Here is a 16,343-nt window from a genome sequence, read left to right as displayed (position 1 = left end):
AGAATTTCCACAGTCAATTTAAACTTAACAGCCTTTATAACACACACAATAAATCACAGCGATTCACAAGCTCGATAACTTCACTCTATGTGACAACTGCAAAACACAATTTATGGCTCAACGTCACTACTGTTCGGTTGACTCAATTATCTATATCTTCTATTCCACTGGTTTTTCTCGCCAGGCTTATATACTAAAAAGAGGGCATCTCGATTGCACTCGTGCCTTCATGAACATTTGAGATATTTCACGCACGCTACCAGCGTCAAATGCACCAGCAGCATCACATGACTTCCGTTGTCGTAACAATATCAAAAACAAATAGCGTTAAATGAAAAGTTTCAGGTTTTCATATAGCTTGCAAATAGGCTCCCATGAAGTGCATAGAAGTCTAAATTTAACTTGAATTAAATATTTCTTTATCAAAAATGTTTTATAAGATTATACAAGTTTATCACCATAATTGTTTTTGAAAAGGTAAAGCTCATCTACACATTTTTCATCTTTCCATGGTCTGCACGATATATTATAACTTGAAAAATATCATCTGATATGTTATAATGTACGTTAACAGGTGAGCTTACCTTTTATGATTTTAGCACTCTTCTGTACTGCTTCTTCAGGACTTTTTCCCATGACTGCTAATGTCATCAAGAGTTCCTGATAAGCTTTCAAGGCAAGATGAATTCTGCCAAACATTTAACGTGAAAAACTGAGATAAGTTTCTTTCAAAAGCAGTATTGTAGAAAGTAGAAATGCAATGTATTTAAGGCTAAGAAACTAAAATCCTCTTTGATGATCTAGATTTAAATGTTCCATTGTAACTAGAATTGCATCACAATGGCTGAAAGAAAATTCATAAATTTATGCAAATAAGTCTGATACAACTTCAAAGAAATATCACCATTAAATCAATCTTTAAAGCATTAACAAGAAATGTAATAAAATTACAAGTTTTAGAGAAGTATGCAAATCATGGCTTCAGTAGGAATAATGAATGTTTAATTATTTGAAAATAAGATAATTTATACTAAATCATAGATAATTCTATGATTCTATAAATATTTCAAAAGTGATAATTATTTTTTATAAATATATATATATATATATAACTTGTTTAGCTTAATTATTATACAATTTTCCTAGAATTATTAGTACCCCTTCACAGAAGAAAACTTTAAGGAAAATTTAAAAACTAAGTAAGGGGTTTAGAAATTCAAAAAATAAACTTATTTTAAAGTCAAGCATTACAGTGTGTAACAAGCCAGCTTTATTCCTCAATGTTATTAGTGATGTTTTCATCAAATGGAATTAAATAAAAAACACCATGAATTGAATATAAAACACTAATACAGAGGTTAAGTAGGTAATATCAAAATGACTTGGGAGCCTCAAGACATCATTAAAGTCCATGGTCCCAGTCTGTATGTGTTTTATCTGAAAATCATGGATCTTGACAACAGCCCTATAGAATAGTTTCAACAGAATAAGACATCCTCTTTAGTATGTTTGTTTGTTGTTAAGTGCAAATATACACAACAGGCTCTCTGTGCTGCACCCAAATCTGGTATCAAAACCTGGTTTTTAGTATTATAAGCTTTCAGACTTACTGCTGAGGTACTTGGGGGGCAGCTCCCTCTTAAGGCTATTACTGAAAAAAAAAACATCACTCTTCTCTACATGCTTTTCACAATCCATTTAGTGTACAAAGATGACATTTTCCAGCACTCATGTCAACTGTCTGGTCAAACAGAAATCCATAGGCAGTGCATGTGGCAACCTGACCAGTATGTCTTCATATGAAATAGTATGAATACCCATATCATATAGTTCAGCCGGTTGAAAGCCTGAGGTATATGATGGTTGAACAGATATGCCATGGAAGAAACATTTGCCACTTTTCCAAACATTCTTCTTGATTATGTTGCATACCATTGCCTGCAGCAAGTGGACGACTTTTGGCATTGGCCTTTGTTCTCATGGATTCTCACCTGTTACACGACACCATACATTTCTTACCACAGCTCGAGGTATGACATGTTGTAGGTCTCTTTCTGGATAGTTCTGGTGCCCAAAATTGACCCATATTCCTTTGTTTTCCAATGCCATTAAGTACAAAATATATCGCCATCTTAGAAATTTTAAATCCCTAACCTGAAAAATCTTTATAATACGAACGTATGAATATTTTTCATTGGAAACAGTTGTTAGAAACCCTTACCAAAAAACCAATAAATTTTTGATTACATCACACTATCCTGAAAAAAAAAAAACATTTTAAATGTAGTTCTGATACATGATATCCACTGAAACTTTATATTGGTAGTGGCTATCATGTGACTTAAATATTTACATATTCAAATTTGTTTCACTATATTGTACCCAACCCTTTGTACTATGCTGAATTGTCATTCTAACTTGTATCACATTCTGGCAGATTTTTAATTTTTAATCTTTAGTGTAGGTTTTTGTATTATCAAATTTTCCATGATTAATTTTTTAAGCAAAAATAATTTCCAAGATTTTAATAGATTATTTATATCTTGATCACCATTAAACAGGATAACTTAATGACAATAGATTACTGCCCCCAGAAACAACTACGACAAGAAAATTTAAAGAAAAAAAATTACCTTCTAGACCACAGAACCAACTTTCGCTTATCTGTCATCATCATTTCATAGTAGTTCTCTAGTTGGGTGTGGATGTAATGAAATACCTGGATAGACACTGTCTCACTCACAAAGCTCACATTAAAAGAATATAAGCGATTAAACTCCATGAAGAATCTCATTGCCCATAAATAATACGTTTCATCATGTGCTTGAGCCCTCTGTCTTGAAAGGTTATCCTGTGATGAAATAAAAAGTACTTTTGAGCAGTTCTTTTCACAGTGAATTTAAGACATTTTTAAACTAATGATTTTTCTGGAATATCACATTAGCAAAGAAAATATAATCTATTGGAGCAATACAGTAACTATCTTAAATTAATTTTCTTTTAATTCAAATTTAAATTCTCTTTAGTTTAATTTTTATACAGCATTTTTTTTTTTGCTGCAATATTTATTACATGCTCATTTAGCTACATAGGTTAATCACATTTTATAAGAACAAAATGCATGTGCTACTGTAGTGGCATATCACCACATGTGCACAGTGGCACCATAGATAACATGTTTAACACCTGTATATGTGACAGTGCAATACCCCCAAGAATATTTCATGACAATTTTTTGATTTTGTTTTAATTATTTTAAATACATTCTACTCTTAACTTTTATACCAGTTATTTTTTTAAGAAGAACCTGGCAAAAATACTAATTCATCAAGCAAACAATATAATCAGTACATATGAATTATTACATAAATAACCTAAAAAAACTTTTGCCTAAAAATGTTTTCCCAGGAGGCATTATAAATCATAATATTTATGACTATTTGAATGGTATGAAAGTTCGTAATCAACCACATTGGAATTTTACTGTACAAAACATTATTTTAGTTATTCCATATACAGGTAAAAATGAAATTTTAATTAGAAATCAACTATATTAAATTGTGCCACTGTGCTTAACTTCAAGCTGAATTAAAATGTATCTTTTAACTTTAAATGTAGATGGAAACAATTTTTCATACTTGAAAGATATAATATGTATATTAAAAACTTTAAATGTTGTCCATGAATATAAATGTCTTAAACATTTTTTAGATTATACTGGATCCATTACTAGGTGGCTTTAAACTCACATATAATATGCAAATTGGAAATCAATGTTATTTTCAGGTATAGTGAATCACGTACTAAACAAATGTAATAAGCTTATAAGTAAATGTCAGTTTAAAAGCCCTAGCAAAGTGAATAATACATCCCCTTACATATTTAAACATACTTACTAGCCATCAGACAGATTTTATGTTGATAAAAATACAGAAGATAATATTTATTAGACTTCAACCAAAATTAAGTGCACAACAGTGTAATTCATTTATTAGTAATATTGTAAAGAAATATTTTACAATCTTTGAGAATGAATATTTATATAGCAAAACTATTATAGATGTAAAATCAACATTTCAAAGAAGGAAGCCCTTAATGACATCAGAAAAAAAAAACTTTACATCAGGTCATTTGGAACACAAAGATCTACATAAAACTTTCTAGTAAATATTTCACAATTATAAATGAATTGAGGAGTAAAAATTAAATTGTATAAGCTTTAATGAAACTTTGACCATTAAATTTCTCTACCTTTTTTATTTTAATAATTTCATAATGTCAAAGTAGGCAAAATAATTTTGCTGATAATCCCAAAAATGTTGTGTTTTTGTTGATTGATACAAAACTAACTCTAGGAATTTGGTAGAGAATACTCACCAACTATCAATATTGCCACAAGAAAAAGAAGAATTACTGAAAACAAGACAAAGCTTAAATATACTTTCCTTAACAGTTGAGCTCTGTCAGCAAAATCATATTTTGCCATGTTTCTACAAATCAACACCAAAAGAAACAAGTATCTGAATTTGAATTTTAAGTATTTTGGGTTTCTATCCAGAAACTACAAGTGCTTTAAAGTATTGAAATGTGATGCCTACAGTAACTTAAAAGTTAATCAGAAACTCCTGATGTCATACATGTGAATAAAAAAAGCTAGAAAGATGAAGTATTGAAACTTAAAAATTATAAATATAAGTTCATCACTTACAATTATATAATGCTTCTCTTTTATAAATTGAAAGCCACCTGATTTGGAAAAAGTAAAAAAAAAAAGCTTTACCTTAGTCATTTAGCTTAAAAGAACTAAAAGTTTCATAATTGTGCAGACATATCCACACGTAAATGATTAAGCAGCAGATCTCCACCAATAGGAGCATGACACAACTCCTACCATAACCGGCATCCTCTCCATAGTTGCATTTGTTAACCACTTGAAGATTGGTTAGAAGACCTACACCACATATCACCTGAAGTGAGGAAGCTGGGTGGGATATGTGAACGGAGGTAAGTATCTATCAGAAATACAATTTCAGTTTAGGAATATGTTAACTTCCAATACAATATCTTACATCCACCCACAAAATAACTAGAATTCCACATTAAACTGGTGGAGGGCCAGTGAAAAAATTATCCTCCTTTAGGAAGCACCCAAAGAGAGACCATGATGTGTGGAACCAAAAAAGAAAATTTCACATCTCAGCAGGAGACTGCACTACATCTGATCCAGGTATATTCTTCTCTCTTTTATGACTGTGTCACAAACATAAAAGGCAGAAAAACAGGAAAAAATCCCATAATACATATTACCAGTTAATGGGACCCTTGAGTGTTGAGTGGCTAGGGCATGACAAACTGTAGTGGTAGTTCAACCTCATCCAACACCTGGCGGAATCTGGAATTGTAAAACAGTTCCGCGATAGGCAGAAGATCACCTATCTCTTCATCTCGAAACAGAAATTGGTAGGAAAGATGAACTTCTGTACCAAAATCCAGCCCCACTTGCATGCATTTCCAACCCAACAACACATGTTCCACCACAAACCAATATCCAGCTGATGGTAGGAAGAAGGAAAGTCTCAGTGGGATAACATCTATGGTCCAAAACCTGTTGGCATTGGGTACGGTTCTTCCAGACCATAGTAGGAGGAGGATACCCAACTGTACACAAGTAGAAATACATGTGCTGTACCCAGCTACAACTGACACCAGATCCATCGGGAACCAACATCCAGCAGACGGTAGGTACAGAAACCGAAAACTTCAGGTACATTTCCAGTCCAAAACCTGGTGGCATTGGGCATTTTTTATCCAGTCTGCAGTAGAAGGAGGGATACTTGCCAGAACACATGTTAGGATTTGGTTAGCTGGACCGTGTACAACGGACACCCGACCCCCCCGGGAACACATCCAGAGGATGGTAGGTAGCATTTGTACATCAGGTCCACAGTAATAACGGCATCACACCATCGAAACATGATTCTAATCATGACTGGGCCAGCTCCAACCAACACCAGACCCACTGGGAATGTACATCCAAAGGATGGTAGGAAGGAGGAATGCCATGGTGGGAAAAAACAATCTGTCAGATATATATATATACATTAATACAGCTTAGTGCTACAACCAAACCTGGCGGTATCTGGAACTGTACATCAGGTCCACAGTATGAAGTGCTATATGCCATTGACACCCACAAAATGCCATTTTCCTTCTCTCAACTGAGTGGTATGATGCATCACTCAGGAGGACAAGCCTCCCATGGTCCACCACCTCAACAGCTAGAAACTGGTAAGTAGCAAGGACTCCCACACTCCACTAGAAAGAGTGCAATGGGTGACTGTGATACCCTATTTTGAAAAGCAGAGCTACCTTGTCGACGGAGTCGAACAGCCAACACCCAGTAGGAAGAGTCTCAATGCCAAGCATCAGAGATGGACAGCAATACCTGTCTACTTTACTCATATATGTCCACAAGTGTACAATCTCAAACAAACAGATTTATGAAGCAAAAGACCACTAGAGAGAAATACTAGTGGTCCTATGGAAAACCCTATCTCTACGGCATGCTTAACCTAATCCTGTGAAGTAATCGTTTCAACATAGATGACATTTGAATGAGACACACAACCACAATTGGTGACATCTGGATTTGTACCTCAGGCCCATGGTAGGAAAAGCTACAGCATAATTGAGATATCAAGTATGGTCACAGAATGGACAGTGCAGATTTAAAAAAAAAAATTTATACCTGGTCAGGCATAACTCACCACAGTGTGGGATCCACAATATACTAGCAAAAAGGTCCCTGTAAATAAAGAAATAAAAACATAGTAAAAAAACTCAATCTGTAGTATAAAGGAAAAGATCAACAAATTTGCAAGCAAAAACAAGCACGTCTGTACAGTTCTACTGCCAATCGAGAAGTGATTAACGAGTGCAAATGATAGGGGTTGTATTGCACTCCTATTGGTGGAGAGTTGCTGCATAGTCATTTACATGTGGATATGCAAAAGCAAGAGGTGGAAGGCTATTGGCAAGTGTTGAAAATTTGCATCAACGGAAGGCGGTGTTAGTCAAGAAAAGCTATTTTGTGAGAGGAAGTCAAATATTGTATCGGAACTATTTTTTTCCCCTTCCTTTCATTTGAAAACATTATACCATCTAGTCAAATCCCATTACCCCTACTTCTTAGGAAAAAAATCTATTTAGTGTATATCATGGAATGCATTAATGTCTAATGTAATTAACTATTTGAATTAACTTGTAAACAACATGAGTTTTACATACAATGTAGTGACCTCAAGTTCACCACTGTATACATTATTAAATTATAATTATTTTCTAAATTAAAAATCTCCTTGAGATTTTCCTGAAGCCTTTAATTACTATATATTTTTTACAAAAGGCATTCAAGCTCTATTTCAAGTACAATTTAGTGACCAAAAAGATTTATTACGTTAATAATGACTAGTAAAAATTTTGTTTCATATAAAAAATAGTATTTGTTTTAACTCCTACACTAAATTTGAATTAATGCTATGCCATACCTTCAAAAATAAATACATAATTTAAAACAATTTCAGGACAAAATGTACTACTTATTAGAAAGCTCCAGTGAAAAGCTGACAAGCTAAATAGCAAAGATGAAACAGTTTTTTGAAATGTGTTTACACAAATTAAAATATTTCCAGTAATTTCACTATATCTAATACATGTTTTAAAATACTAACCCTACTTCCTAACTGTATTTTCTTCAACCATTATATCAAGTTACTGGTAGATTTCAATTCTGAATTATGCAAACTCAGACTGTTAGTTTCTCTTAAATAAACTAAAAGACCACAGCATGTACCTTCAAAGCTTATTTTAATAAAATTTTAACTTCATAATTAGTTCCTCATTATTTTGAGTTGTTCTTTATGTTACTAGTGTCTGGTACATTTCCACATGATTGTTAATACTTTTCATAGCATACACACTTTTAATATTAAGTCAACTACAAGGCTACTAGTTATGAAAGACACAATACATTATCTACTGAATATAAAGATATTGACATCTGAAAATTGGATGTAATAAATTTCCAAAATATTTTAACTAGTCTTAGACTCTTAAGTAAAATCTTCAAAGATATTTGTGTTTGTACCATATGGTATATTATCTTGTGAATCAAACACAGCTTACAGTGAGTGCCATATCTAGAAGTAAAACACTGTAATAAATACTTTTGTGCACAGCACACACAAACTACCATACAGACAATAACATAATTTTCAACTCATGCTAGCTTTCGATTACACTTTTCATAATGATAAGTTTGCAAGAAAGTAGGTACACGTGCTTGTCTCAAGTAAGTGCCTTTCAATTTTTCATTTATTTGAAGATATAAACTATGATTTTTCTTACATATTTACAATAATCATATCTTCTATTTCAAATCATCACTACCCATTCAAGTAACAAAACTTAGCAGTATTTCAAAAATAACAATTTTAAACAGAATATACTCTTTAACTAAATAAATTGGACTATATATGGAATACTTTTACCTTCAACTTTTTCAGCAATCAAGAAGTATTATCTGAACTTGAAACTAACTTTTTTGGCAAATGTGAAATGTTTGTCAGTTACTTTAAAAGTTACTGGCAAAATAAAAACTTGTTTTATGAAATTTACCATCTATTTACATTATGAATTTGAAGATTATGCTGACATTGCCTGAAAATTTATTGACAATTTGTGTCCCTCCATTCTTTGTCTTAAAATGTTTATTTGAGTGAAAGTCTGTTCTGTGGAGTCATTGACCAGAAAACCACCATCTATTAACTGCTTTTTTAGTTTGCCATTTCCCTTATTCTTCAAAACTATTAATAGTAATCTTCATAAACTGGACAGTGGCATTTGTGTCCATGTCCAGGTTACAGTACTAATTTCTTTTTATTCTCTTCATGGTGGTGAAGTCCCTGTTACAGCAGTAAACTGGAGTGAATATTGCAGAGATGCCCTACTTTGAGAATGTTCTTAAAGACTTCTCTGTCAATATCATATTGGCTTATACACTATCACACAGACAATAGACAAATGACAGCAAACAGATGACCAATATGCCCAATGTATGTCTTTACCACTGTTATTTCACCTACAAAAGCCTTGGTGTAACAGACACAAATGTGTAACATTGTGCTGAAATGAGCAGTGAGATGTTGATTCTGGTAAGGCCAGTACTTTTGGTCACCTCTAAAAACATTTGCCCAAGACATCATTGATAGCTAATGACATTTTGTTTTTGTTAACTCTCAGACACTGGTCAAGACACTGGGCTGTAATTTCATTGAAACAACAAAGAAACTACTGATTTCTCTATAAAAATATTGAAGTAGAATTATGTAAAAACCAATTATACTATTTGAATTTACTATGTAAAGAAGTCCATGCACTATTGCCCTGTCTTCTCCAAGAACAATTATGCCTAGCCATTATTCAGACGTTTGGAAAGAGCAATTTGGTTATGCTCTATCAATCTTGTTCTAATAGAACTACTGGGCTTTGAGAAGTAATCTTCCATTACTTTTACTACCTCATTTACATCTCTATGCCTCTTTGAAGAATTTCTGTTGAACAGGAAGATGGGTTTCAATTACTATTGTTGGGTATGACACCTTAAAAATGTCTGTCAGCATGAGATCCAACATATGGGCCATACAGTGTATTTGAACAAACCAAGGTACATCTGTGCTAACTGTGAGCCTACACTATGTCTAATGCAGAAACTGACACTTGCACAATCCACTCCAAAGCCTATTCTCTTGGATTTAAGTTACTTAGACTAAAAACAAATCTTGGAATGCCACTGCCAATGTTTCCAGAACCCTCTGAGGTTTGGCATTTTTAATATCCACAAACCTGAGCTGTGCAATACGAAGATAAGCTTTTATTATACAAACATACAATACTTCTTTTTCTGTGCTATCAATCATAAAAAAAAAAGAAGTCAGTAACTTGTAGTTGTTGTTGTCACTTATCATGCATAGTACTAGCAATTTTAGTGATGAACATCATATATTGCTTTATAATTGCAATAGGTTGTGCCCATTGAGATATCATTGTCTACCTGAAGTTCTGTCCTGAAATGCTTTTCTATTTTATTAAATATTGTTACGTCTCCGTTTGTTAATTAACTTCCCGTAACTTCGTTCCGACGAAACTTTAGCGACACAAGTATTTGCTTAATAAAACTGGTTTATTCTTTCCGAATATAACTTTACCGATACACTCAACTTCAACAATCGCGCTAAACAAACGCTGTAACGTCTCTCGTGCTCTCTGACTGCAGTTCAATTACTCACTATCTATACACACATTACCTTCATCTCGCGTCACGTTGTCCCCTCTTATATATACCAAACTACCCTATATCTAGCAAATACTAGAGCATTCGCCAAGATACGGGATAGTTCTAGAAACGTGGCGTCACTGTAGTCATGTGATCTCGATGACGCAACAATATATCAGATTCACATTTTTGCAGACATTCTTCTATATCTCCTGACTCATTTCTTTTTCTTCATCATGAGCAATAAATGCACTTATGTAAGCATCAGACTTCATGTGCTGTTTTCCAGCATCCTTTTTAAAATTCTTGGTTCTAACAATAAACTGTGTTGTTTTATTGGGGCAGTATTGTTAACATACTATATTTTGCTGTTATAGTTTATAAATAAAAAATTATCTGTAGATGTGTTGTTTGAATACATTACTCTTTAATAACCACAAGTTTTGTAAGGAAAAAGGACTTTGATCATCTGAATAGTTACAACTGCAGGCCTATCATACCATACTCATTAATATATTATCAAGTTTTAGTTCTATGTTTGTGATAAATGTTGTGCTTGCAGCCACCTTACTTTTTTAATGATTTTGACCATTGTGTACAACTGTTCTAAATATTTGTAGTCATACCTGGATTATAAATTGATAAAAAGAAGCCAATGCTCCTTGAATATCACTGGACATATACTATAACTCAGTGGTCTTTTTTCGACTAGCAATCACTAATTTCAAGCCTGAATAATTTATGAATAATTAAACACATAAAATTCTCACTGCTTTAGAAACTTACATAATAGATATTTTACAAACATTAAAATAATTCATACCTTTACAGAGAACATGAGAGAATTATAAGCGCTGTTCAAAAATTCCACACAGAAATCACGCAAGAAAAGACGAATGCTCAATGTAGACCTTCTGGTAATGTCAAAATCCTGCTGAGGTCTCCTGTTTTTGGGCTTTTTTCTAAAAGCTTTGCCTTGATCAAAATCTAAAAATTGATTATCAGTCAGAATTCGATGACAAATTACATCCCTGTCACTGACGGACTTGACATTTCTTACATAAAATGTTCCCCCAAACCTAGAATGCCTGAAATAAATATAAATAAGAATACTAGTTTTCATCTTCCTAAAAATGTTTTATAAGTTTGTCATAAAGGTTTTCAGTAATTAACTTGACCATCAAAAATAATTTTAACATGATGAGCTTTGCTTTCTTATTTATTAGTAATAAAGCCAATAGAAATTATTATAAATTTTATTAGGTCTGTTTACCAGTTCCATTTTCAATGTTAAATTATAGGAAAAATTCACTATATCAACTATAAATTGTTCTCAGTTTCCAAAGAAACAGAACTGAAATTTAAATGTGAATATCAAATCTTGCATTTAGTTGGAAATATTTATATTGAAATATTAAGTTATTAATAGTTACGTACAGCAACAATGAAACACTTTTAAGGACAAGTATACCACCACTGAACAGCTGATATAGAGTAAAAATGTCCCATGTAACCAACTCATGACAGTATTAATCTTTAATGGCTATACATTATTACCTCTGCCACCAAACATGATGGAGGTTATGTTTTCACCCCTGTTTGTTTGTGTGTTTGTCAGCAAGATTTCTCAAAAACAGCTCAACAAATTTGGAAGAAAATTGGTATACATTTGAACTATGACCCAACTTAGAAGTATTTAGTTTTTGGAGGGTCAAGATCAAAGTTACAGCAAGGTCACGGAAATAAACAAAATCCCTATCTGTTAACATGGGGACAGATTTTTCACACTGTTTTTGCTCTATAATGCAGTCAAAAATGACCAGATTTTCATCAAAATTGATGAACATATTTAGAATATTATTATTCTTTGTCCTGCTGAAAATGGTCCATGTCTGCTGATAACAACGGGCATACAGACACATTTTTCTTTTCTTTTCTTTTTTAATGTAGTAATTTATGATTTTATAGTTATTCAAAGTTATGCAACTTAACAACACATTAATTTTGAAAAGAAAAGTATTCTTCACTTAACTGGTTTTAAGTGGAAGTAGTAGTTACATAAGTATGTTCAATATTTCATTAGTTTATATTGCTTTATAACACAGAAACTGATAAGCTATTAACAATGTAAAAACATTTGCTGAGGTAGCAAGAAAAGAATAAAAAAAAAAAGAAATTCATGGTCAAAATTAAAATTTATAAGGAAATAGATTATTCACATATGAAAAATTTGTGACAAAAACATCTACACAGAAGCACTCAAAATAGTAAAATAAATTATGAAAAATATGGTTAAACAAACTCAGACATACATCAATGCCAAACAAAAGAAACAGAGAATTTAAAACACTTCTGAACATTCCATATTAATTACATTAGTACCTATCTAACTATACAATAGATTATTACTAATAATAAACTGAATATGATCTATAAACAACACAAGTATATATATATATAAAATAAATTCAGCAAATCAGAAGCCAGAGCATCTAATTAATATGTACAAAATTGACTATTCAACCATTTCGAGACAAATTTACAAAGAAATTATAATCAAAATTAAATAAATTGGGCTTTTGGACTAATGATGAAAGAATACTTGTGATTAAAATTTATAAAACATTGATAAAACCAATAGAAACACTATATATCTTCCCTCAAACGATTGGAGAAACCTAACAAATAATGTAAGAAATATTAATAAACGTATATTTCTAGGAACATTTAAACCTTGGTCAATAATGTTGTATGGTCAAATTAGTTCCTATAACATATCTTGCAAATTTGTAAGTCATACCGTCCACTCAATTTCAGTTGGTTGATTTTCTTTTCTGCCTTCTCTTGGTCCCTTATATTCGTAAGTTCCCTAAAGTAAAGGTTTAATATATTTGTAGCATAAATTAATCAGAGTAAACACTTTAGTATGTGTAATCCAGGTGACTTAGAGTCCACTAGTAGGTAAATAATTAATAAACTGAAAGATAAAGCAAAGTAACTGTTAGTTCTTTGGAATAAGGTGTTGTGGGCTTATCCTTCAAATATAATGGAGATCAATCAAGGTCACGTGTTTCTGAAATCTTATTAACATGCATCATACACTTAAAATGTCAATGGCAAAAGTGCAGAAAATAGCAAATGAAACATTTTATACTAAAATTACTAAAATTTTTCCTGAAGAACAATATAAATGTAAATGAAATAAGTACCCTAATAGTATTATGAAATTATGGCAATCAACAGCTGTATTCAATGTGCTGCCAATATGTGACAAATTCCATATACTGTCAATATTAAAAGGTTAAAATTCAAGGAATTTGAGTATATATTTAAAATACTAAAATCCATAAATGACAATGTTTAATAATACAGAATTAAAATCTTTATTTAACCCAATCAATGGTTGTAAAAGTTACTGAACATGTTTCAACATGGTTTCACATAATTTGAAACATGTAGAGTGAAAAAACACAGTAAATGAAACAAACTGTCATAAGTCTGATATTAGAGAAACTAGTTTTGACACAATCGTGCATCCTCTTCAGTTTCCTTCTGGCAGGAAAAAACTTAAAAGATCACTTTAAACTTAACAACTTCCTGTGTCCTTAGGGGAATTCCAAAATCAGGGGATCATGTAGATGATTGTTGACCAGTTTTTTCCTGCCAGAAGACAAAGTGAGACTGAAGAGAATGCACAAATGTGTCGAAACTAGTTTCTCTAATATCAGACTTCTGACAGTTTGTTTCGTCTATTGTGGTTTTTCACTAACTGCTATACACAATATTGTGTTCTTTTATTATTAAGTAGAGTGACTTTTGCATCCTCTTCAGTTTCATGTTGTTTTTTGGCAGGAAACAACTTAAAAGGTCACTTTAAACTTAACAACTTCCTGTGTCCTTAAGGGAATTCCAATATCAGGGGTCACGTAGGCATTTGTTGACCAGATTTTTCCTTCCAGAAGACAACGTGAGACTCAAGAGGATGCACAAATGTGTAGAACTAGTTTCTCTAATATCAGACTTCTGACAATTTTCCTTTTACAGTGGTTTTTTCACTAACTGCTATAAATAATATTGTGTTCTTTTATTATTACGTAGAGTGACTTTTACAACCATTAATCAGTTTAATTAAAGATTTTAATTGTGTATTATAAAACGTTTTTTCGTTTGCAGATTTTAATATTTCATTGTCAGTATTTGTTCTTCTTCTTTGCATGCCTGTATAATAACCATATGAAACAAGCCTGTAGTATGCAGCCTTTTTTTTTTAACCATTTGGGGCTCTTCAAAGGTTCATTGACATTAACTTTATCTTGCCACTCACTCAAGCAATCATTTACTAGGATACAACAATACTTATATTTGTTATTTTAAAAGTTCGATTTTGCTATAAAGTTAATATAACGATCTTATAATGTTGTACTCGATGTGTATTTAGTGGCTAATTCAAATAATATTTTTGGTTTTAAATGAAACAACTTATGATCAAATTGATGGACTACCTGTGGGTTCCAAAATTGCTTGGCTGTAATTTGGCCAGTAATTGCATTACTATTAAAGTTAAGTATTTTGGAAATGATTAATGATTTTAAGCAAAGTCAACAAGCAATCCTTCACTTACTTTATGTCTTTTTCTTTCTCTGATTGGGGCCGAGCTGATCCAGTTAAAGCAAGTTGTTCAGCTTTCTAAACCAAACATTGAAAAAATTACTCATCTAAAGATATATTTCCTTCTATCACTATACCTCGAATACTCTAATCAAATATTTTTAAAAGCTAAATACAAAAAAACATCATTAAAGTTGAACATCTTTTGTTCTTAGCCAAATTAGTAAAATTTCAAACCTATGTACTCACTTGTTCTCTAAACATGAGAGATATTATTTCTAGTATGTGAAAACAGAACTGGTCTTCTTCTTCTGAGGTTGCTATATAAAGCAAAAGATCTTCCATTCCTGATAGATGTAATGCCCTGATTTCAAAAAAAAAAATTCAAAATATCATAAAGTAACTCTTTAAAAGGAAATTTAAAAAATTAAATATCTAAGCAAATACATTAAAACGTGGCATTTAAAAATAAAGATATTGATCTACTTGGAGACTTTAATATAAGAATTCTCCCTCAACCAGAAGTTTTGGTGGCAGGGATCACACATAAAAAATCTGGGATTTATCGAAATTTGTAGGAAACTTATAAAGGATGTAGCATACAATAAAATATGACAATTACAAATTAAAGTTTCAAAATCAAGTGAAAGTAGACTTGGTTGTGACTGGCCATATCATCAGCAGAAACCCCACAATTAATAACAATACTTCTTGTTGTGTAACCTATGGGTCTGTCACGTGAGCCTTCCTTTTCTTCACTCATCATTGCATCTGTTTATCAGAACAAAGCACAACAAATATTCAACAGATGGCTCAAAGCTCTGCTGACAGTGACTGAAACTTTGCTACTCTTTGACATATCATCATTAATCACCATTATTCCCTCTATTACATGCATGTGCAAGGTTCCAAAACATTTGACTAGAAAGCTGTGCAGCTACTATGGAGATGACCATGATAGACTTTTTGAGACAAATCCTTCTATCAAGCCCAAAGATGCTGTAGTAGCACTCAAAAATAGGTTTGGTGCTGACAAAGACATTACTGATAGCAATAGCAGCTTTCCACTAGACCAAAAGATCAAGAACAAGGTCTCCAACCTCAGACAGACAATGAAGATTGCATAGTTTGATTTAAGAAGCAGAAAAATAGATAATAATCTGTGTATGTTAACACTGCTAGTAAAGTAGTATGATCACTCCAAAACCCTGTGTCTCTTTGATTATTCATTACTCCCGACTGAGATATATTACCATCATATGGATTGCATATTTGGATAAAGCAGATCCCAGACTTCCCAAAAATGTATTCAACACCTCCAAGATAAAATTACTGGAATTTCTTGTTTCTTGCCCTGCTACTCATAAACACTACTTCACCTTTGGTTGAGGGAGAGATCCTG

The 16,343-nt window shown here is 32.2% G+C and overlaps 1 protein-coding gene across 1 annotated transcript in view; it reads right to left on the bottom strand.

Annotated features, from left to right (window-relative positions):
- Positions 1-16,343, bottom strand: part of LOC106461021 (protein timeless homolog) — an 82,080-nt gene that overhangs the window by 47,847 nt on the left and 17,890 nt on the right. Inside the window, exons 6-11 of the mRNA XM_022387829.1 lie at positions 15,191-15,305; positions 14,955-15,019; positions 13,134-13,202; positions 11,157-11,421; positions 2,634-2,851; positions 585-688 (exon numbers count right to left, since the gene is read on the bottom strand). Of these exons, the coding sequence (XP_022243537.1) occupies positions 585-688; positions 2,634-2,851; positions 11,157-11,421; positions 13,134-13,202; positions 14,955-15,019; positions 15,191-15,305 (836 nt within the window). The remainder of the gene's footprint in view (positions 1-584; positions 689-2,633; positions 2,852-11,156; positions 11,422-13,133; positions 13,203-14,954; positions 15,020-15,190; positions 15,306-16,343) is intronic.

Source organism: Limulus polyphemus, unplaced genomic scaffold (genome assembly GCF_000517525.1).
Source record: "Limulus polyphemus unplaced genomic scaffold, Limulus_polyphemus-2.1.2 Scaffold881, whole genome shotgun sequence".
NCBI lineage: Eukaryota > Metazoa > Arthropoda > Merostomata > Xiphosura > Limulidae > Limulus > Limulus polyphemus.
Note: the sequence above shows the minus strand (reverse complement) of the source record. Positions and strands in the feature narration are given on the sequence as shown.